Raw genomic sequence first — 24,869 nt, 5'->3', positions numbered from 1 at the left:
TCTTGTGATAAATTTTGCGCAACAATTGCGTCATTTTTATTATCATTGGAGGGTATCCGACTTTCTCCCCCCAAAAAGAAAAAAAAAATAAAAAAAAAAAAAAAGAAAATTAAGAAAATGTAAGTTTATAATTCATTAATTTGAAATTCTTAAAACAGAAATTCCAAATAAACTATAATTAAATAAAAAAAGGGTAAAGTCATCATAGGAAAAGGTGAACAAAATTTTTGATAAGGATGGAAAAGTGAAAATAGTTGGATAAAAATTAAAGTACAAATTCGAAACGAAATCAAATCAATGAATTAATTAGGAAGCGTTCTTTTTGTCGCTGACGTCAAGTTCCATCGCGGCGTGATGGCTCTACCGCGGCGCGATAGTTCTAAGGAATCCGGCTCCGAATAAATTTCAATTTCTGCTTCAATTTTGTTTATAAAAAGCCTTTAAATTCGTCATATTCTGCATAATTCGAGTCATTAGCTTCTATATTCTCTTAGCTTCCATAATTTAGTAATGATGTCTAAGAATTTCTATGAAATCACCCGTGAGTGGTGTCGGTCTCTGACCACTAGTAAGAGAAAAGAACTTGAACATCTTAATATGAATGGTCTATTGGGTATAAAGGAGGTAGATTTTGTTAGCTATTTTATTCATGCCACCGTAGAATATTGGGACCCCAACACTCACTGTTTTAGGCTAGGAAACGGTGAAATTAGCCCCCTGCCGGAAGAATTTGGCGCTATTTTTGGCTTTCCCTCTTTGCACCTTTCCGTAATCCCAACAATATGTGAATATTATTATAAGGATTTTGAGTGTTTTTTACAATCTTAAGGAGACTGATTTATAATCTATAGTTCAAGGAAAAGAAGTACATCTAAGAAAATTTGCATCTTTTTTCTTTAATAGACCTAAATCTAATTCTTTTTATATATATAGAAGGAGAGCTTTTCTTTTTTACATGTTTAACCAATTCTTTCTCACTAGTGGTAGTATCCATACGGGTCAATCTATATTAGCATCCGTTATGGAGTAACTTAACGCTGGAGGAAATCCAATTCCTTTAATTGTTGGAGAGACAATGATGAGTTTAGATGAATAGAAAAAGGATCCCAAAACACCAATTCGAGGATCTTCAATATTATTACAGGTAGAAAATCAATACTTTTAGTCATAGAATTTTTTTTTTATAGTGTAATAACAATTAATTTTCAATGTTGAAGATTTGGCTAATGGAAAGACTTGGATTAATCAGTTACTACTAGAAATAGGCCGATTTCCGACAGACTGTTTCCGACGGACACATATTTCTGTTGGAAAAATCAGAAATTCCGACGGATTTTTATTCCATCGGAAATTTCCGACGCATTTTAACAATCCGTTGAAAATCCGTCGGAAATTTAATTTTCTGACGGAATTAAAATCCGTCGGAATTTAATTATATAAAAAAAACTAACCCTCCCCCTTAATCTCTGATCTTTTCTCTCTCTCCTCCCTCCTTCTCTCTCCTCCGCCCTCTCTTTCTCTCTCTTCTCCTTCTTCTTCCTTCATTTCTTTTCTCCTTCTTAGTTATCCTCTCTTCTCCTTCTCAATTCTCCTCTCTTCTCCTTCTCCTTCACATATAAACACCGCCGTTGCGCAACAAACACCACCACCGCCGCTGCGCAATCAACACCACCACCATAGGTTTTGTTTTGATTATTTTGAAGGTTTTTAGGCCAATTTCGACCATTAAAAGCCTAGATCTAGACTTTTCATGGCCGAATTCGGCCTTGTTAAACCATTTTCGTGGTGAAATTCGAAGCCCATTTCAATTGAAGGTATGTTTTATGTTTTAATTTTTCGCTTTTCTTAGTTTTTTTCTTTAATTTTTTTAAAAATTTTGGGTTTTGAGTGGTTGTGTGTGCGTGTGATGTGAGGGCTGGTGGTGGGTGGTGATTTGTGAATTTTTGGGTGGTTTCGTGGTTTCTGGCGTGGGTTAGGGTTGGTTAGGGTTTTGGTGGTTTCGTGAGTTTTGGTTAGGGTTTTGTTGGTTTCGTGGGTTTGGTGGCATGGGTCTTGGTGGTGCTTGTGGGTGGCCGTTTGTTCTAGATCTGGGTGGTTTCGGGGTTTTTTTTGGGTGGTTTCGGGTATTTTTGGGTGGTTTCGGGTTTCTGGGTGGTCTGGTTGGGTTTGGTGGCGTGGGTTAGGGTTAGTTAGGGTTTTAGTGGTTTCGTGGGTTTGGCGACGTGGGTCTGGGTGGTGGTTATGGGTGGCCGTTTGTTCTAGATCTGGGTGGTTTCGGGTGGTTTCTGGGAGGGTTAAGGTGGTGGATTCAGATTAGGTGGGTCTGGTGGATGGGTTCGGTTAAGCTGGTCGTGTGGGCTGGACCTTTTCCGACTGACTTTCTAGTGCCGGAATTCCTCTTCCGATAAAAAATTTTGTCGGAAAAACTATTCCGAAGGAAAATCTGTCGGAAAAGGTTGTTTTTCCTACAAAGGGTTTTCTGACAACCGGTTCCGACGGAAATTTTGTCGGAAACGGGTTTTCCGACGAAATTCAGGGTGATTCTGACGAAATTTTTCTGTTGGAAATAAAATGTTTTATAGTAGTGAGTACTCCTGATAATATTGAAAAATACACTCCTAATTGCCTTGTGAGATGGAAGAAGCGATTTTCCATAAAGATGGGACGTCGGGAGTGCAGCAAAATATTTAAAGTTCGTGACATCTCCATCAAGTGGGTTATGCCTTGGTGGAAGATTGAAAAGATGATTAGAGTCAATACTCAAGCTTTCTGCCGCGTTCCAAGCTTATCAAAGTTGACCTTCCATTACCCTTCTAGAGTGATGAGGCCATATGGCCTTGCTTAAACCATTCCTTCTTCTGGTGATGATCGCCGTCCTTATGAATATTCCATATCAAAGAATGTTGAAAGTTTCGACGATTATTGGTATGGTCGACCCTTATGGACTGTTGTATTTGATAGAGTCTCTCCTCCATTGTCTCGGGAATATAAACAATGGCTGCTTACTTGAGATCGAAAGGACAAGAACAAGGTTCGAAATTCAAACTCTAAAGGTGTGGAGAAGAGTATTATAAAAGACCGCCTAGGGGATAAAAAGGCTCTTCCTGAAGATCATCTAGGATCCAAAATTGAATTCAAGACTCCTATCATGCCTAAGAAGAAGAGTGTTTTTTAGGGGAAAGGGAAGAGGAAAGCTACTCCTATAGATAAGGAAAAGAAGACTTGGGATGAGAAGAAGGTTGGTGTCTTTGCTAAAAGGGAAACTTCTTCCTCTAAGGTTTCGATTTGCTCATCTAAAGGATCACTCTTGGTTAAGGAATTGCCGGATGAGGAGGATGGAGAGAAGAACTGAAAAAGGGTTCGAAAGGAAAAGGAGGATTAGATTTAGAGTATTGCTTGCCTTTAATTTTATTACCCAAATTTTTAATTCCAAGTTAATTTTATTTTCAATCTTTAAAATAATGTAATTTCGATTTTAATTCAATCATTAATGCAATTTCTAGCTTTCAAATAAATTAACTTTATTTCTTTAAAAGTCCTTTATTGGAAATAACTTTTTTAAGCAATGAAAACATCTTGAGCAAATTTCAGAAATAATCTGAGTACGGAAGTCGGAAAATTCTCGAAATGATATGAAACTGTCGCAGTTAATTACAACTTGCTTCGGAGGAAAACAAAATTTGTCGCGACACGATGAGACCGTTAGGGCGCGATGACTCTTACGCGGTGCAACAGTCATACCGCGACGCGTTGGATTATGTTTTGTCGCGATGCTTAATTTTTGCGATTCTATGTTGATCTCATGCTTTCAAAGGCAGGATTTTGAATTTTTAAAGTGGTTGCACCCTACGGGAGGGTTTCCTACGTATCCTTATTAAGGAATTAGGCCAAATGTAGCTCTCTTGAGCATAGAACTCATTAGATTATGGGTAGAACTTCTTGAGTTGGTCGAGATTTGTCATATTGGAAAATTCAATGCCGTACTTATTTGTTAACTTACCTGCGCTTCCAGATAGGATGGTTTTCATGATGTATGGTCCAGACCAATTAGGCCTTAATTGCCTCTTGGATCCACAATATTCTTTCTAAGTGCTTTCAACACCAAGTCTCCTTCCTTGATGTTTCTTGTCTTGACCTTTTTATTGAAGTGTCTGTGCATACGGTTTTGCATGGTAGCATTGGACATGATACAAGGCTTCCTACTGCTTTGCATCTAGTAGAACTAGCTTTTTGTATCGAGCTCTTGTCCATTCAACCTCATTAAGCATACTTTCCAACGCTATGTGTAAGGAAGGTATTTCTAGCTCTACAGGTTGTACGGCGTCCATTCCATAGACTAGGGAGAATGGCGTAGTTCCTGTGGATGAGCGAATGGACGTGCAGTAACCCCAAAGAGCCAAGTAGAGTTTGTCAGGCCAATCATTGTAATTTTCTGTCATCTTTTCGATGATTGTCTTTAGCTTTTTATTGGCTGCTTCTACCGCACCATTTGCTTGGGGTCTATATGGAGAAGAGTGATGATGTTGAATATCATACTTTTTAAGTAGGTCTTCACACTCTGCTTGAAAGTGAGTTCCATTGTCACTTACCATTTCATATGGGAACTCCATATCAACGTATGATATTTCTCTCGATGAAGAGTGCCACATGCTTTGCGGTGAGTTTTGCGTAAGATGCCACTTGAACCCATTTGGTGAAATAATCTAAGGCAATGAGAATGTATTCATGGTCTAGGAGGAGTGATCATTCTAATGATATCTATTCCCCAAGTTGAGAACGGCCATGGTGAAATGTAAGTGTAAAGTAGGGAAGGTGGAACATGTTGCAAATTAGCTTATATTTGGCATTTCGCACATCTCTTCACATAGTGATGGAAATCTCTTTCCATGGTAGTCCAATAATAACCTTGGCGCATGATCTTCTGGACTAGCATTTTACCATTCATATGTGGTCCACATGCTCCTTCGTGGATAACTCTCATTGCCTTTGGAGCTTCCTTTTTGCCTACCCATAGGAGAACTCTTCCTTTAGGTACCCTTTTGTGATGTTCACCTTCTATCAGTACGAACTGTGAGGCTAAGAGTCTTAAGGCATGTTTCTCTCTTTTGTCAGCATTAGGTGGATCCGCTTTGGTGACATAGTTTAGAATGTCTGTATACAATGGTTGTTGTTCATCCTCTTGGATTTCTTCTTCATCCTCAATGGCTTAAACAAGCAGGCTTATGCCTTTTCTCTATGGTTAAAGGCATTTTCTCAATTTCCTTAAGAATTCTAACCATCGAGGCTAGTCTTGCCAAGGCATCAACAAATTGGTTTTCCTCTCTAGGTAGGTATGTGTACTCGACCTTTTTTAGTTGATCGGTGAGAGTTTCTTAGTAGGTTTGATATGGAGCGAGACTTTCACTCCTCACCTTTCATCTCTTGGAAATTTGGTTGATGATAAGGGACGAATCTCCGAATATTCGAAGTTTCTTAACTGCCAGTGCTAATGCTGTTTCGAGGCCTACCACACATGCTTCATATTCCGCAGCATTGTTGGTAACGTTGAAGTCGAGCTTTATGGAAATTGGGAAATGCACTTCTTTGGGTGACACTAATAGGACTTCTACGCCACATCCTTTTTTGTTAGATGCACCTTCAAAGTATAGTATCCAAGTGTCATCCTCAGTGACCATCAACTCTTCGTCAAGAAAATCATTTTCTTGCACTAGTGTTGAGTCTTCAATTGGAAAGTCTGCCAAGAAATCAAAGATTGTAGATCCCTTAATGGACTTTTGAGGCATGAACCTTTGGTCAATTTGAGCTAAGTTAACTATCCATCTTGATATTCTTCCATTAAGTGTGGATTTCTCGAATAGATATTTGAGAGGATCCATTCGAGACACCACATGGACTGTGTGAACGAGCATGTAATGCCTTAACTTCGTTGTGGCCCACATAAGTGCGAGGCACAACTTCGCAAGTGGTGTGTAGGAGACTTCATATTCAAGCATTTTCTTACTTAGGTAGTAGATGGCATTCTCCGTGCCTTTCACTTCTTGTGCGAGCATAGCCCCCATTGTCTCTTTGGAGACTATCAAGTATAGACTAAGAGGAATGTTTGGTAATGGTGGCGCTAGTACAGGAGGATTTGCAAGGTAGGCTTTAATCTTATCAAAGGCTTCTTGACACTCGTTGTCCCATATCACTGGTACGTTCTTCTTGAGTTTCTTGAATATGGGTTCACACAATATGGTGAGTTTTTGATATGAACTTACTTATGTATTGCAATTGGCGAATGAATCCTCAAATTTGCTTCTCGGTCTTGGGCGGCGACATTGACATGATAGCCTTAATTTTAGTGGGGTCTATTTCAATTCCTCTAGAGCTATTGACATAGCCTAGAAGTTTTCTTGAGGTAACCCTGAATGCACACTTGGCTTGATTTAATCTCATGTTGTACTTGCGAAGCCTTTCGAAGAATTTTCTCAAGGCTATTTGATGACCAAGGCGATCCTTAAATTTTACAATCATGTCGTCCACGTACACCTCGACTTTTTTATGCATCATGTCATGAAGTAAGGCAGTTGTTGCTCTTTGGTACGTGGCACCTGCGTTTTTCAACCCGAATGGCATCACCATATAGCAGTAAGTGTCCCATGGTGTTATGAAGGTAGTCTTTTCCATGTCTTTTGCCATGAGAATTTGGTTATAGCCTGCGTACCCATCCATAAATAAGAGAAGTGCGTGATTGGATGTACTATCTACTAGAATGTCGATGTGTGGTAGAGGGTGATGGGTGGCATTTATGCCACCATTTTACCCTTTTTCACTAGTGAATTCCCCTTATTTGTCACTTGTTTGTACCTCTTATTACCCTTTTTACCTTTATTTTAGTTACTTTCGCTCTTTCTCGTGTTGTTCCTTTTCCTTTGCTTTTTACCCTTTATTTGTTCATTTTGATAGCTCCTAGCACTCGTGAGCGGAATTGGAATTGCTAAGCAGAGTCAAAGTTGCTAGAGTTGCTTGTTCCAAGGAAAGGAGATGAAAAAGGGGAGAGGGCGCACTTCCAAAACAACCCGCGGGCGCGGGGGTTATAGCCGCAGGCGTGGACATGAATTCAATCGCAGCGGGCGCGGGTGCCATTGCCACGGGCGCGGACAGAGACCTTGAGTTCAACACCCAGTTTCTGGAGATGGATGGGAGATGGCAAGGAAAGGGAGCATCCCTAGTAGCCGCGGGCGCGGCATAGGTGGCCGCGGACGCGACGAGCTGGGTTTTGCCAACTACGTACCCACAACAGAGAGGGCGCGACAGCCTTGTTGGAGAGGCCTCTCCCTCACCCATTTCCTTTGTTTTATCAAGAAGCTATATATAGTATTTAGCTTGAATTTCATGAGAACTTCTTCTTGGCTATCATTCACTATTCCATTGAAAAACATTGTAGAGAGAGAACATCAAGATTTTAGACAGAGAAAGTAGCTTAACCTTCAAGTTTCCATTGATGTAATTAAGATATTTTCCAGTTTTCTTCAAGCTTTCAACTTTTCAATACAACTAGTCCATGTTTGCTTAATCCTTCAAGTTTAATAATAGTAATCTCTTTATCCCTATCTTTTATATGATTTTATTACTCTTAATAGTGTTTATTTCCATATAGATTTTTGTGTTTACTTATTTTATTGTCTTTTCTGTGGTTTTGAATCATGTTTAGTTTTGTTGGGATTGAATACATGCTTAGTGTAGTTAATATGGCTATTTTCCTTTCTCTAGCTTAGATCTCTAGCTAGGGAAGGGGGTGAAAACCGTGGTAGATTGAGTTTACATTGATGATTGATTGGGTTTTGCCTTGAGTTGATGATTGTGTGCTTATTATGCTTGGAGCTATTGTTGTGCACCTCTAGCCCCAATATTTGAGTTCTAGATTAGATGCATGAGAATGATCTAGTTTAGGTTTGATCGATTTCATTGACTTGCTTTGGGTGATTGCATGAGAATGAATCAATTTGAGTAGAGTTTATGCTCATTGGCATGAATCCATGATGATTATCATTGTTGTCTTAGTAGATCATGATTCGAACCCCCACTCCCTAGTGTTTTTGATCATATTTTCATTAATATCTTATCTTGCATCTCTATTTTAGTGACTCTAGTTTAACTCTTTTATTTGCTTGTTTTAATCACTTCTTAGTAGATAGCTTAATCTTGGATATTATCAAATACAAACCAATATACCCCTTGTCACTTGCAAAAGATTCCTTATTTCACCTTGATTGTGCAATACCCTGTTTTCCTGTGGTTCGACCCTAGCTTACCACTATCTAGTGAAAACTTGATAGAGTTAGGTTAGGAATATAAATTGTTGATTTGATCTAGGGTAGTATACCAACGACCTATTGTCCTCCGATCAAATTTTTGGCGCCGTTTTCGGGGAAACGACTTGTTTTGCACTCTTATTGTGTTATTATTGGATTTATTGCTTTTTTATTTTGTTCCTTTACTCTCTTTCTAGTCATTGCTAATTATTTGCTTAGCTTTGGTGGATGCAAAGGAGATCTCAAGGACCTCCTACACACTACATTGACCACGAAATATACCGCACTTTGAGACAAGTCCGAAGACTTTATTAAGAAGAGGGGCGAGGTCTTGGTGCTATTTTTTATAGTGAGAGTGATTCTTGGTTTTCAAATTCTCAAATCGAGGAAATGGCGAGGCAAGAAGATGATGTTTTGTTTCGTGAGTTTGGGAATCCCAAGGATTATGAGCTCACGGGAGGGATTTTGCTACCCGTCACGGAAACCAACTTTACCATTCATCCTCAATACACTAGATGGTACAAGCGGAACAATTTTTGGGTTCTCCAAGTGAAGATCCTATTAAGCACCTTGATAGATTCCTTGAGCTTTGTGCCATGATTCAAACCAATCAAGTTTCTCAAGAATACATCCGTATGCACTTATTTCGAAAATCTCTTTCGGGTAGGGCAAAGAAGTGGCTCAAATAAGTCAAGCTAAATTCTCTTACAACATGGAGAGAGATAGTCAAGGCATTTTTGAAGAGGTTCATTTCCGAAGAAAAGACCGCCGAGATGAGAAGGAAGATTGCATCATTTGAACAAGAAGCGGATGAGAGTCTTAGTGAAGCTTGGGAAAGATTCAAAGAGTTGGTACAAGCATGTCCTCACCATGAATACAATCGAAGCTTGCTCATGCGATTCTTCTATGATGGATTGGAACCTATGTCTAGAGCTAACTTAGATGCGGGGGCGGGTTGCCAATTGATTAAGGTCCCCCAAAATCAAGTTGAAACAACAATTGAAGAGGTAGTGAAGAACTACTCTTGGGGTGTTAGAAGGAGGAACGCACCAAAGAAGGGTGGAAAGTATGAATTGGAGAAGCTTGATCAATTACAACAACAAATTGAGCTTTTAAAAAAAGGGCTTGCAAAGTTGAATACGAGTGTCAATAGTGGGGCAAGTTCCTCTCAAGTCAATTCTTTCTCTTGTCAAAATTGTGGTGGAACGAACCACGATACATATTATTGTGTAGGTTTGAGCCCCAAGCATGTGGCGGCATACAACACGAGGCAAGATGGATATAGGGGAAGTGGCGGTGGAGTAGCTTGAAGGCAACCACCAGCCGAATTTTCTCATCAACCTCAACAATGGAATCAACAAGCTCAACAATCATACAACTCCAACTCTCAATACCTAAACCCACCTTATTTCAAACCCTAAACCCAAGAGGAAACTACCCAAGAAGCAACCAACACAATAATCAAAACCAATACCACAATCAAAATCAAGCGGCTCAAAGGAGTCAAGAGCAAGCATCTCAACCCGATTTTACTCAAACCCAAATTCTTCAAAAACTTCAAGCCATGAATCAACAAATGTAAGAGGTCAAGGCTCATAACAAGATGGTTGATTCACAACTAGCTCAATTGACCGAGAGAGTCCCTTTTAACTCACCTTCTACTCTACCCGGATAATCACAAAATAACCCTTCCAACATTATAAAACCCGACTCTTGCAAGGCAATCACATTGAGATCGGGTACATCCTATGAGGGTCCTAAGGAGGGAAATAGTGAGGAAAAGAAGGAAGGAGAAGAGAGTGTGGGTGAAGTCAAGGAAGTTGAAGAAGAGAAGGTTGTTGAGAAAGAGAGAAGTATGGAGAAGCAGAAGCTTAAACATGAGAATACAACTTCGACTCCTAGTGAAGTTAGGAATCTTGATGGGCCGGTTCCATTTCCCGGTCAACTGGCGGAGAGGAAGTTAAATGACAAGTTTGCAAAATTCCTTAGTGTGATGAAGAATTTGCACATCAACCTACCTTTCATCGAAGTTGTTACACAAATGCCTTCATACTCCAAGTTCCTCAAGGATATTCTCACCAATAAGAGGAAGCTCAATGATGAGCTCATCACTCTTCCCCATCAAGTGAGTCCACTTGTTCAATATAAGATGCCCAAGAAGAAAAAGGATCCGAGAAGTTTCACTTTGCTGGTAAAGATTGGGAATATGGAAGCTAGGGGCGCCTTAGCCGATCTTGGAGCAAGTGTTAGTTTGATTCCTCTATCCATTGCTAAAAAGCTTAACATTGAAATGATCCCTACAAGGAAGACTATCCAATTAGCCGACCGTTCAGTGAAGTTGCCTTGTGGTGAGCTTGAAGATGTTCCTATTCAAGTTGGGCATATTTATGTGCCTTGTGATTTTGTAGTGATGGATATGGAAGAAGATGTTGATACTCCTTTGATTTTGGGTCGTGAAGCTCTTAAGACTTTGGGGGCGGTGATCAATTGCAAGAACAACACCATTACATGTGAGGTTTCCGATGAAAAGATTATGTTTGAGTTCTCTAAGTTGCTCAAGACCCCCATGGTTGAAAAATTCTATAGGGTCGATGTTGTGAATGAGGAGTATGATCGTTTAGGAAGGGTTATGATGAAGCCACAAGACCCAATGGTTGAAGCTCTTACATGCAAGGAAGAATATCACTCTTAAGAAGCAAAAGAGTTTTTTATGGCCATGGAGGAAACTTAAATGGAGGAAGACCATGAACAACAAGAGGATAAAGAAGATCTTGAACTAGAGGAGAAAATGGAGGAGAGTTCCACCCAAGGTAGAACTCAAACCCCTTCCCCCCTCTTTGAAATATGCTTATCTTGGAAATGAAGGGGAATACCCTATTAATTTTAATGATACCCTTGATGGTCTTGATTTGGAAAAATTGCTTGTTGTGTTGAGAAAATATAGAGATGTGATAAATTATAGCATCGATGATATCAAGGGTATTAGCCACTCTTTGTGCATGCATTGTATTCATCTTGAAGATGATCAATCCATCTCAATTGAGCCTCAAAGGAGGTTGAACCCCAACCTCCAAGAGATTATCAAGAAGGAAATCTTGAAATTGCGTGAAGCGGGCATAATCTATGCTATCTACGATAGCAAGTGGGTTAGCCCGGTTCACGTGGTTCCAAAGAAAGGTGGAATGACCATCGTCAAGGGAGAAGGAGGAGAGGAAATCTCCACCCGGACGGTAACCAGGTGGAGAATGTGTATTGATTATAGGAAGTTGAACAAAAATACAAAGAAAGACCATTTTCCTCTCCCCTTCATGGACCAAATGTTGGAGAGACTTTCTAACCATGCTTTCTTTTGTTTATTGGATGGACATTCCGGATTTTTCCAAATCCCTATCCACCTAAATGACCAAGAAAAAACTACTTTCACATGTCCATATGGAACATTTGCGTACCAAAGAATACCATTCGGGTTATGCAATGCCCCTTCAACATTCCAACGATGCATGACTTCCATTTTTTCGGAAATAATTAACATAGAGTCACAAAACAATCGGAATAAAATCCCGAAGTACCAAGTAAAATCGAAGCACAAAGCTTCGAGCACTTAAGCTCGGCTAGCAGGGCTGCACACGTAGCCCGCATGTTGCTGCCGAACCAAGTGCGTGGGTGTGTGCAAGCAGATGTTGTTAGACGCGTGGGAGTGGTGCAACAAGCAGAAACCGGCAAGCACTGTCAGGCAACAACAAGCTTGCAAAATCCATGACTGCTAGGCAGCGAGCAATGAGGGAGCTTGTAGACACAGGAGCACGTTGCCAACGCCAGTAGCGTGCATGCATGCGAAGCATGCTGCAAAGCTCCCGGTGGCAGCAAGTGCCTTGGTGCGTTCCTAGTTGTGCGTGCAAGCACCCGCACGCAAGCTTGGCTAGGGTGCCTAGCAACCCTAGCCCTTTGGCTTGGATGCTAGGAACATAGCCTTGGTTTAGGGCTTGCGATTTTGTGGTTATGGTTTAAAATGAGACTAGGCCTCGGTTTTTCACACACTAGCAAGAATTTTGACAAAATTTATTTTGATCGACTTCATTAATTTTAATTAGATTAATTTTTATTATGTTGGATGTGGAATTTAGTGGGAGCTTCATTAATCGGTTTTGAGCTTGATTAAGTCTTAATTGTGTTTTTCGATATTACATTAATAAACACAATTGGCTAAAAACTTGACTATTTTTAATTAGGTGTGTTAATCGGATTAACCGCCTAAGTTAGTAATTAGTATGCGCTCGTTTGATATAATGTTTTGCATTGTTGCTTGTATTATTTGTAAAACTGCATGGGCCATTCACTTTAGATATGAATGGGTGAATAGAATATTATAAATGTTCTGATGCAGGTTTTTACAAAAAGGCAACTAGTATGACCTAATTAGGATAGTAAATACGGATTATGTTCCGTTACGTAGTGTTGTAAATCTTAATACGGACTACTTGTCGTTAAGTATTTTTGTACTTAGATTATTTAGATTAGTCCTGGTTACAAGTAGTTGCATACTTGATGTTAAAGTCTTAAGATAGCGTTTCTAAGAAAACGAAGCCAAGAAGATGCAATGCTGGCCTTGAAAATTGGATGCTTCAAGTTTCAAAGGGTCATTCTAGTTTGCCAATGCATATTTAATTATCTTTTACATATATTTGCTTATGTATATAATTGCAATATTAGAAGCATGTTTAGGATTTCGAATGTTGAATGATTAATTTAGTTCACTTAAATCAATCAACATAGAAACCCTAAGTCCCTATAATATTGAGTTAAAATTTGCCATTCCAAAATGACACTTACCGAACTAATGAGAATTGTAATGGGTTATGCCAAAGCAAGGAATTACTAGTTTCCTAGGGAAGTAAGGTATACTAGGTATACGCGCTAGTTTTGGTTAAGCTCAACGATATCGGTAAGGAGTCCTTAGATGTCGTGGCAATGGAGATAAACGTCAAGAAAGCATTAGATGTAACGATTTGTCGAACCAAGAATAGCTTAAAGCTATTAGAAATTAGATTGCTTACCTTAAAATATTAAGTGTTAAGACAAGCCAAAGCATGCTTAATCAAATATTAAGTGTTAAAATAAGTTTGCACGTATGCTTTAAATTTTAAACTTGTTGGTTTTATGAATGGTTATTCATTGCAAATTTTTTCATTTGTAGAAAAATGCCTGCAATTAACAAAAACATGTGCCCGGAACTCCCCGACAAGTTGGCTTTATCCTAAACTAGGTTAATTTCAAGGAATGGGAAGAAGAACTCTGGAAAACTCTACGGAATAGTTCCATTGAGTACATATTGGAGACACCCATAACAAGCTTCTTCATTAAGGGACTCAGAGTGATGAGAATCATGAAACTTGGTCTTTGGATTGTGACAAGGTCATAAAATTAATGAGGAACTCCATTCCGGAGGATTGGAAGAGGAAATTCACCTCATACCTTCCGGACATGCTTCTTAGCAGTCTTAAGGAGCGATTCAACATGTCTTCTGAGACTCAAGACTTGAATATTCATAACTTGACTAGGTCATTTGTGAACATGAAAATCAAGGCCTCGAAGGAAGGTTGTCTTGCCAAGGAGAGGTACCGAGTTTGGTCTAGGGTCTACAATCCCATATTGGGACCCAGTATGCCCCTCCAACCCTATGTGCTTAGAATTACTAGGTTCTTTAAGCATATGGAACCTCTTAGAATCCCATTAGAGGATGAGATGGCAGGTCATAACTTGCTTATCTCACTCCACTCGGGCTATAATGCTCTTAGGATGCGTAAGACAGCCGGGATGGAGTCAAACTCATTGAATGAGGTAGGTCAAGTGCTATGCAAGGCCGACTCCTATGGAGCTACTGAGATGCCTTTAAGAGTGAAGATGAAGGAGTTCAAGAACAAAGCGAAGATGCGATACTTTTATTGTGGTGGGCAAGGCCATTACAAAAGGGAATGCAAGATCTTCCGAGAAGATGAGGAAAAGGGGAATGCTTCATCCACCTTAGGTATCTTCATTGCAACCTAACACTTGTGTATAAGCAATTCATAAGTATTGGATATCATATATGACTCACATTATGTTCCTATTTCAGGGACCAAGGGAGAGGCTTCACAAGTGAATGTAAAACTACAACCGGATGATGAAGATAGTCCTTCTGTCGTGTTTGTAGGCACAATATTTGTCTTTTGAGATGTCATAGAACTTATTTCGTTTTATTATGTGCTACTTATCGTTGAATATATTATAATCTTTGGCGTTGGATGCCGGGTAGTTTTTTATCACCAGACAATGACAATGGTTCTTTTACATATCTCGATTGTATGTTCTATGGTATTTCACATTTATATATGTGCTTTCATTAGACAAACAGGGTTATAATGTTTACAATATAGCCAAAACATTAAGACCAATAAGTCGAATCAAACCTACTTGTGGCATTTTCGTCTAGGCCATATAAACATCAAACGCATCAAGAAAGTTCTACATGAAGGGATTCTTAATTTATTCAACTTAGAGTAGTTTGAAAACTGCTAAGGATGTCTACTTGGAAAGATGATAAAAACAACCTTCATCTAAGTTAGGAAAGAGGGCAAGTGACTTATTAGGGCTCATACGCACGGATGTATGCGGACTAATGCGCACAACTGCAAGAAATGGTTATCGCTATTTTATCACATTCACGGACAACTATAGTAGATTAGGCTATGTCTACCTAATGGTGAACAAATCTGAATCCTTTGAAAAATTTAAAGAATTTCAAAGTGAAATGGAAAATCAGCTTGGCAAGAAAATCAAATCCCTTCGATCGGATCAAGGTGGCAGTATTTGAGCTACGAATTTGACAACCAATTGAAAGAACATGGTATTCTCTCATAATTGACACCTCCCAGATTTCCACATTGGAACGGAGTATCCGAGAGGAGAAATCGAACTCTGTTAGACATGGTTCAATCCATGATGGGTCTTACCGATCTTCCTATCTCCTTTTGGGGACATGCACTTCAAATCGCGCTCCGTCAAAAGCTATCATAGACTCCATATGAATTATGGACGAAGAAACCTCCACGGTTGTCTTTTCTTATGATTTGGGGTTGCAAAGCATATGTCAAAAGACTTATGTCTGACAATCTTGCACCAAAATCTGAAAAATGTTTTTTTGTGTGGTGTAAAAAAGAAACAAAGAGGTATTACTTCTACAATTAATCTGAGAACAAAGTGTTTGTTGCTCGAGATGATGTCTTTTTGGAGAGGGAGCACCTTTCCAAAATGACAAGTAGGAGGAAAATTGAACTTGATGATGCTCGAGTAGATGATCTGAGCAACAAAATAAATCTGATAAAACTGAAAATTAAAGGGCTTTGGAAGCAGCTGTTGATAATGGTCAAAGTTAAATCGACAATGTTAAGAGTTAAATCACAAAGGCCAAGATCTCAACCGAACAAATACTTCGGTGTTGTCTTAACCAAGAATCAAAACATCCTAGTTATGGATGAAGACGAGCCAGCGACATATAAACAAGCTATGACGAGCCCCGACTCCGCTAAATGGCTAGAAGCCATGACATCCGAGATGGATTCCATGTTTGAGAATCAAGTCTGGGACTTGGTTGATTTTCCCGAAGGTTATACATATATCGGTAGCAAATGGATTTTCAAGTTGAAAACCGACAAAAAAAATGTTTATGTATACAAAGCAAAACTAGTGGCAAAAGGTTACAGGCAAATTCACGGGGTTGATTATGATGAAACCTTCTCACCAATCGCCATGCTTGAATCCGTCCAGATCATCCTAGCGATTGATGTATATTACGATTACGAAATATGGAAAATGGACGTCAAAACCACCTTCCTTAATGGGATTTTAGAAGAAATTACGTACATGATACAGCCCTAAGGTTTTGTAGATCCAAACAATGATGGGAAGTTTTACAAGCTTAAGAAGTCCATTTATGGATTAAAGCAGGCTAGCAAGAGTTGGAATCTGCGATTCGATGAAGCCATCAGTAAGTTTGGTTTTTATCAAGAATCCTGATGAGTCTTGTGTTTACAAGAAGGTCAGTGGGAGTGACGCTGCATTCCTTGTCTTATATGTCGATGACATTTTTCTCATTGGAAACAACATTCCAATGCTCAAGCCTGTAAAGACTTGGCTTGGAAAGTGTTTTTCAATGAAGGACTTGGAAGAGGCACAATACATATTGGGCATCAAGATCTATTAGGATAGATCAATGGGATTATTGGATTTAGCCAAAGTACATATATTGATAAGGTACTAACACGATTCAATATGGTGAAAGCCAAGAGAGGTCACCTACCCATGTCTCATGGCATAACTCTAAGCAAGAAATAGTGTCCGAAGACACCTAATGAGCGAGAGAGAATGAGTCAGATACCATATGCTTCGCTTATCGGATCAATCACGTATGCCATGATATGTACAAGGCCGGTTGTATCGTACGCCTTGAGTGCTACGAGCCGATATAAATCAGTCCTAGGAGAGTCGCATTGGAATCCGGCCAAGAATATCCTAAAGTACCTAAAAAGGAACAAAGATAAATTTCTGGTCTGTGGTGGAAGTAAGGACTTGGTTGTTGAAGGTTATACCGACGCAAGCTTACAGATTGACAGAGACAACTTCTATCTGAATAATGGAGCGTTTAGCAAGAAGAGTTTAAGCAAAGCCAACTGTAGATTCTACAACTAAAGTTGAATACTTGGCAGCTTCAGAAGCAGCTAAGGAGGCAGTTTAGATTCATAAGTTTTTTGGTGAACTTGGCGTTGTGCCCTCGATAAATGGACCAATAAACCACTATTGTGATAATAATGGAGCTATTGCTTAGGCCAGGAAGCCCAGAGAACATTTAAAAGTCAAATATGTCATGACGCAATTTCACATGATAAGGGAATGGAAGACCGAAGGTGAAAGCAGAATTTGCAAGATTGGAACGGACGACAACATCAAGAAAGTTCTACATGAAGGGATTCTTAATTTATTCAACTTAGAGTAGTTTGAAAACTGCTAAGGATGTCTACTTGGAAAGATGATAAAAACAACCTTCATCTAAGTTAGGAAAGAGGGCAAGTGACTTATTAGGGCTCATACGCACGGATGTATGCGGACTAATGCGCACAACTGCAAGAAATGGTTATCGCTATTTTATCACATTCACGGACAACTATAGTAGATTAGGCTATGTCTACCTAATGGTGAACAAATCTGAATCCTTTGAAAAATTTAAAGAATTTCAAAGTGAAATGGAAAATCAGCTTGGCAAGAAAATCAAATCCCTTCGATCGGATCAAGGTGGCAGTATTTGAGCTACGAATTTGACAACCAATTGAAAGAACATGGTATTCTCTCATAATTGACACCTCCCAGATTTCCACATTGGAACGGAGTATCCGAGAGGAGAAATCGAACTCTGTTAGACATGGTTCAATCCATGATGGGTCTTACCGATCTTCCTATCTCCTTTTGGGGACATGCACTTCAAATCGCGCTCCGTCAAAAGCTATCATAGACTCCATATGAATTATGGACGAAGAAACCTCCACGGTTGTCTTTTCTTATGATTTGGGGTTGCAAAGCATATGTCAAAAGACTTATGTCTGACAATCTTGCACCAAAATCTGAAAAATGTTTTTTTGTGTGGTGTAAAAAAGAAACAAAGAGGTATTACTTCTACAATTAATCTGAGAACAAAGTGTTTGTTGCTCGAGATGATGTCTTTTTGGAGAGGGAGCACCTTTCCAAAATGACAAGTAGGAGGAAAATTGAACTTGATGATGCTCGAGTAGATGATCTGAGCAACAAAATAAATCTGATAAAACTGAAAATTAAAGGGCTTTGGAAGCAGCTGTTGATAATGGTCAAAGTTAAATCGACAATGTTAAGAGTTAAATCACAAAGGCCAAGATCTCAACCGAACAAATACTTCGGTGTTGTCTTAACCAAGAATCAAAACATCCTAGTTATGGATAAAGACGAGCCAGCGACATATAAACAAGCTATGACGAGCCCCGACTCCGCTAAATGGCTAGAAGCCATGACATCCGAGATGGATTCCATGTTTGAGAATCAAGTCTGGGACTTGGTTGATTTTCCCGAAGGTTATACATATATCGGTAGCAAATGGATTTTCAAGTTGAAAACCGACAAAAAAAAATGTTTATGTATACAAAGCAAAACTAGTGGCAAAAGGTTACAGGCAAATTCACGGGGTTGATTATGATGAAACCTTCTCACCAATCGCCATGCTTGAATCCGTCCAGATCATCCTAGCGATTGATGTATATTACGATTACGAAATATGGAAAATGGACGTCAAAACCACCTTCCTTAATGGGATTTTAGAAGAAATTACGTACATGATACAGCCCTAAGGTTTTGTAGATCCAAACAATGATGGGAAGTTTTACAAGCTTAAGAAGTCCATTTATGGATTAAAGCAGGCTAGCAAGAGTTGGAATCTGCGATTCGATGAAGCCATCAGTAAGTTTGGTTTTTATCAAGAATCCTGATGAGTCTTGTGTTTACAAGAAGGTCAGTGGGAGTGACGCTGCATTCCTTGTCTTATATGTCGATGACATTTTTCTCATTGGAAACAACATTCCAATGCTCAAGCCTGTAAAGACTTGGCTTGGAAAGTGTTTTTCAATGAAGGACTTGGAAGAGGCACAATACATATTGGGCATCAAGATCTATTAGGATAGATCAATGGGATTATTGGATTTAGCCAAAGTACATATATTGATAAGGTACTAACACGATTCAATATGGTGAAAGCCAAGAGAGGTCACCTACCCATGTCTCATGGCATAACTCTAAGCAAGAAATAGTGTCCGAAGACACCTAATGAGCGAGAGAGAATGAGTCAGATACCATATGCTTCGCTTATCGGATCAATCACGTATGCCATGATATGTACAAGGCCGGTTGTATCGTACGCCTTGAGTGCTACGAGCCGATATAAATCAGTCCTAGGAGAGTCGCATTGGAATCCGGCCAAGAATATCCTAAAGTACCTAAAAAGGAACAAAGATAAATTTCTGGTCTGTGGTGGAAGTAAGGACTTGGTTGTTGAAGGTTATACCGACGCAAGCTTACAGATTGACAGAGACAACTTCTATCTGAATAATGGAGCGTTTAGCAAGAAGAGTTTAAGCAAAGCCAACTGTAGATTCTACAACTAAAGTTGAATACTTGGCAGCTTCAGAAGCAGCTAAGGAGGCAGTTTAGATTCATAAGTTTTTTGGTGAACTTGGCGTTGTGCCCTCGATAAATGGACCAATAAACCACTATTGTGATAATAATGGAGCTATTGCTTAGGCCAGGAAGCCCAGAGAACATTTAAAAGTCAAATATGTCATGACGCAATTTCACATGATAAGGGAATGGAAGACCGAAGGTGAAAGCAGAATTTGCAAGATTGGAACGGACGACAACATAGCCGATCCACTCACTAAACCTTTACCTCAAGTAACACACAACAAGAACAGTGGCATTTCAGAGAATGACTTTAATTAATTTCCCTGTTTATGTGTTTTAATTAAGTTTTGAGACCTTAATGTTAAAGACTAAGTTAAGCATTCATATACTTAGTAATTTTAATTTTTTCGCAAATTATTATTCCATTTCTATTTAATTGTGGTTTAGAATTCAATAATTAATCCATTCGATTTGAGAATATTCAAAATAGGGTATCAAGACAATGTCTTTGATAAAGAAACACATATTAAGTGAACATTGAATATCATATCGAACCCATCCCTAATTGAGGTCATTTAAAAGTTGGACAACTTATGACAGCGCGAGACTAGTAGGTTGTATGATTTATAGCACTATTTCTTATGCTACAAGGACAAGAATGTCATAAATCATTTGCACAGGTATTAGTTTGAACTATACCGGATTAACTTATGATAATACTTTAAGAGATTTATCGAATCGTCATAAGTATATTACTCATCGAAACCTATTTCCTCAACCATGAGTATATAAGTTCTCTTGTTGAGTACTAGTCCGTTTTGATGTTGTCAAACATCTGCTGTATAAGGGGATTATAAAGGAAACACTTTGGCGGCTAAGGCCTTTTAATAAGGGAAGCTAACAACGTAAGACTAGGAGTGTCCCCCTATTAATAGTAGGGAACATATCTTTGTTGTTTACAAGGCTTCTCGAAAATCGAGACTGTAAAAATGCACGGTCGTGCTCAGATGGATTTTAAAAATCATCTGCTTATTGACAATCGAACTCGGATGTCGAGAAACACTTCTGGACGTAATAAGGATGACGATGAATATTACCTTATAGTTCATGAAGAGGTATTAAGTGACACAGGAAAAAGGAAATATACATAAAGCACACTTGTCTGGAAGAACAAGTGACAGATTGAAAGAAATTGTGTCCTTCGAACAAGTGTATTATTCCGATATAAGGTTCAGAACTAATTAGGGAAGCTAATTATTCAGTGAGGTCAAGTGATTAGAATGCCTTGCTAGAGGTCGCTTCGGATCAGTAATATTAATATATAATTAATATTGTAACTTGCACTTGACTAAACCTTTCGGGTCACACCCAATCGTGTACGCAAAAAAAGACGACAAATTAATCCAAAAGAATAAATACGTTGATAGAGATTTTACGAATTAAGAGGTTAGATTCCGAGCTTGGAGCATCAAAGCCGAGTATCAAGCAACGAGACAAGAAATTAGTCAAATAACAAGTCAACGCTAAGTCGTAGCCTCGCATTGGCCGAGCCATGCGAGAGCTAGGCTAGCCATGGCCACCAGCCGCAAGGCATTGCTGTGCCGCAAGCCTAGCATACTTGTGCATGCTAGGCCTACTGGCAAAGCATGCTTGTAGGCTAGTGCTCCCAGCTGTTTGCTTGCTACACACCTATAAGCTACTGCTAGCACCAAGCCTCGGTGACTAGCATAGCAGCGCCCAATAAAACAAGTAGGCCGCATATTAACATGGCTTGCTGTTGCGGGCTGGTACGACAAGGCCTAACATGGCGGGCCTAGCCGAGGGACAAGGCGCCATTTTTGCGAGAGAGATTAGCTTGGGGAGAAAGGGAAAAGTGGTCCTTGTTGGGTTTTGCGGTGTCCGACACCGCGCGCAAAAAAAAACCGGATAACAGAATCGCATGCATAAAAAATACAACATAAACAAAAGCATGCAAATAAACAAAACACAAACACAGAAAGAGATAAAGAAAGAAACTAGTCTAGATGCGTGCTTTGCTCACTATATGAGCTCGGACTTGAAAGCTTCAAGCTCCGCAAGTGAAAAACCTCCAACGGTTCATACCCTCGCTCACCGAATCGGAACCGGCCCCAACCCCATAGCTTAGACGGGGCTAGACCAAACCTAACTTAAAGTTTACGAACTAAGGTTTTCTTGCTTTTGGAGATCCCTAGGGTTCACCAACTAAAGTGAAATCCCAATACCCAATGATTGGTTTTTAAAGGGAATTGTTCCCAAGAATTCCCACAATCTTTTAATGTGGAATAGTTAGAAAAATGGCAAAAGTAAGATTAAATTTAATTCTAAATTAAATTAAAATGCCAAAACAATCACCAAACGATAAGTGGCTCACGGAGAGCAAGGGAGTAGGTAAGGATCACATAAGAGGACCACACCTACCTTGCTACCCAAGCAATCCCTCACTAAATGGCCGGGTGCAATGGGAAGCCGCCAAGTGGCAGCTCGCTTTCGGCACCAAGGCAGCTATGCTGGCACCCAGTCCATCAGTTGGGCTTGTTTAGTTGACCCTTCCCCCACCATCTCGCAACAGCAAGCCACGCATATGCGGGCTGCTTGTTGCTGGGCACTGATGCTGTGCCGCGCATCAAGCTCGGTGCTAGCAGAAACAACAGCTCGCATGTGTGCGAGCGCCTAGGCGTGCTAGCTAGCACTAGCAGCAACTAGCGTGGCCCTGCGTGCTAGCTTGAGACTAGCCTTGCTAGCACTACTAGCACGTGAGCTCGGTCAGCAAGCCCCCTGAGGCTGCTAGGCTTGCGACCTTGCTAGCGGCCATGGTAGCAACCCTATATAGCCTAGCCCTCACTTGGCTAAGCCAATGCGAGGCTACGACTATATATTGACTTATTTTTTGGTTGATTTTTCCATCTCGTCGATTCCTAAATTCGACACGACTTCCGACGCTCGGCTTCAATGCTCTAAGCTTAAAAACTAACGTCTTAGTTCGTAAAATCTTTTTTGACTTATTTAATCCTTCGGATTAATTCACCGCTTTGGTTCGATTACACAATTGGGTGTGACCTAAAGGGTTCGGTCAAGAGAAAGCTGTAACATTAATTATACATTAATATTACTAATCAAAAGCGACCTCCAGCTAAGCATTTCGATCACTTGACCTAACTGAATAATTAGTTTACCTAATTGATTTTGTACCCTCTATCGGAATAATACACTTGTTCGAATGACACCATTACTTTTAGTCCTCCCTTGTGGTCCTCACCTACCCTCTCCTTCTCCTTCTGCCACTTGTTGTTTGCTAATTAACTTGTAATTTTAATTTAATTTAGAATTTAATTAAGTACTAATTTTCTCATTTCAACAAGTCTCCCACATGGAAAGTTGATTAAAACTTTTGGGAGCATTTCCCTATAAATACCCACCTTGGGTAATGAGATTTCTCACTTGAGTTGAACTCAATATGGTATCTCCCAAAAGTGAGAAAGCCTTTAAGTTTGTAAAACTCTAGTTTAATTTGGTCTAGCCTCGCCTAATCTACGAGGTAGGGATACGTTCGTGCGCGAGGGTGTGAGACGGAGGAGGGCTTTTACTTGCGGGTCTAGTAATTTTTCGTGTTCGTGCTATGGGTTCGTGAGAAGCACGCGTCAAGGGCGAGCAAGTCTTATCCTTTCTTTTTCTCTCTTCTCTTTATGTGTTTATGCTTTCAATAATTGTTTATTTTACGGATTTTGTTTCCGCGCGGTGTTGGACACTGCAAAACCCAACATGCACCGCAAGTACCCAAACAACCTCTTTGACATTATATCACTATCACGGACACGGCCACAGGAGCCATGCTCACACAAGAGGTAGACAAAATAGAACGTGCAATTTACTACATTAGTAAACATTTCGTACAATATTAAACGCAATATAGCACTCTAGAAAAAAAAACATGCTTAACATTAGTGTGGGCAACCAAAAAACTACGACATTATATGCTTCCCCACACCACTCATGTGATTTCTCAACACAATCCAATAAAGTATTTGTTTGAACAACCACTCATACAAGGACGGATATCCAAGTGGTTGGTAATGTTGGCCGAACTTGACCTCATATATATTCAAAAAAATCAATAAAAGGAACAACAATATCCGATTTTCTGGCTTAACATCCTATTCAAACAAGTCATGAAGAAAACATTCATCTTCCGGATGAGGGAATTCTCATGACACAAGATGACAAATGGGTAATGTAATTCGATGGCGCATCTAACCAAAAAGGGTTTGGCATAGGAGTGTTATTTATAAGTCCTGAGGGAGCACATACTCCAATCTCTGCCAAACTAGACTTTGAGGCTACTAATAATGTCGCAGAATGTGAGGCGTGCATTTTTGGATTAGAAGCAGTAGCTAGCATAGGTGTGCAAAAATTAGAGGTATACGGAGATTCTAGTCTTATAATAAATCATATACTCAAAAAATAAAAATTCAAAAACTCCACAATGATATTATACCAAGCACAGCTACAACAACTCATCGAGCAATTTAATTCCATTGTTTTTAAAAATCTTCCAAGGGATGAAAAACAATTTGCCAATGCGCTAGCAAAATTAGCCTCAACGATCAACATTCTTGATAAATTAAGTAAGAAGAGATGAACCAGCTTATTGCAACGCAATAGAGGAAATAAATGACGTCAAAGGGGAAAATCCTTGGTATGATCATATCCTCCAATATATTACTCATGGCACATATCCTGCAAATACTTCATCTAAAGACCAGCGTGCCTTTAGAACGCTCGCAACCCATTATGGGATAGTAAATTGTCGATTGTGTAAAAAGGGGCCTAATAGTCAAAGCTTAATATGTATAGACCAACCCGAATCCACACACCTTATGGGAGACACTCACAACGGTGTTTGTGGACCTCACATGAATGGAAAAGTTCTTGCTAAAATAATTTCATGTTTAGGGTACTTATGGTCCACAATGGAACATGATTTCATTCAATATGTTAAGAAATGTTCATAGTGCCAAATGTTTGATAACTTACAACACCTTCCACCATCCGAACTATATAATCTCACTTCCCCTTGGCCATTCTTAACTTGGGGAATTGACTTTATTGGTAAAATCTCTCCAACAGGATCGGGAGGACACGAGTATATATTAGTAGCCATCGACTACTTCACTAAGTGGATCAAAGCCGCATCTTACGTTAATATCACTTCTAAACATGTCCAAAGTTTCTTGAAAGAAACATATTATGTAGTTATGGGGTTCCACACGAACTAATTAGTGACCAGAGACCTCAATTCAAAGCGAAAGTTGAATCCCTATTGGCTCG

The 24,869-nt window shown here is 39.5% G+C and overlaps 1 protein-coding gene across 1 annotated transcript; it reads left to right on the top strand.

Moving 5' to 3' along the window:
* Positions 1 to 9,067: 9,067 nt before the first annotated feature.
* LOC110708188 lies at positions 9,068 to 10,986 on the top strand. Its single transcript, XM_021886273.1, has 2 exons — positions 9,068 to 9,451; positions 10,015 to 10,986. Exons 1-2 carry the CDS (start codon positions 9,068 to 9,070, stop codon positions 10,984 to 10,986), a joined length of 1,356 nt encoding a protein of 451 aa, XP_021741965.1.
* The last annotated feature ends 13,883 nt before the right edge of the window (positions 10,987 to 24,869 follow it).

This window comes from Chenopodium quinoa, unplaced genomic scaffold (assembly GCF_001683475.1).
Source record: "Chenopodium quinoa cultivar QQ74 unplaced genomic scaffold, ASM168347v1, whole genome shotgun sequence".
Classification (NCBI taxonomy): Eukaryota; Viridiplantae; Streptophyta; class Magnoliopsida; order Caryophyllales; family Amaranthaceae; genus Chenopodium; species Chenopodium quinoa.
The sequence above is the reverse complement of the archived record's forward strand: the minus strand, read 5'-3'. Positions and strand labels throughout refer to the sequence as shown.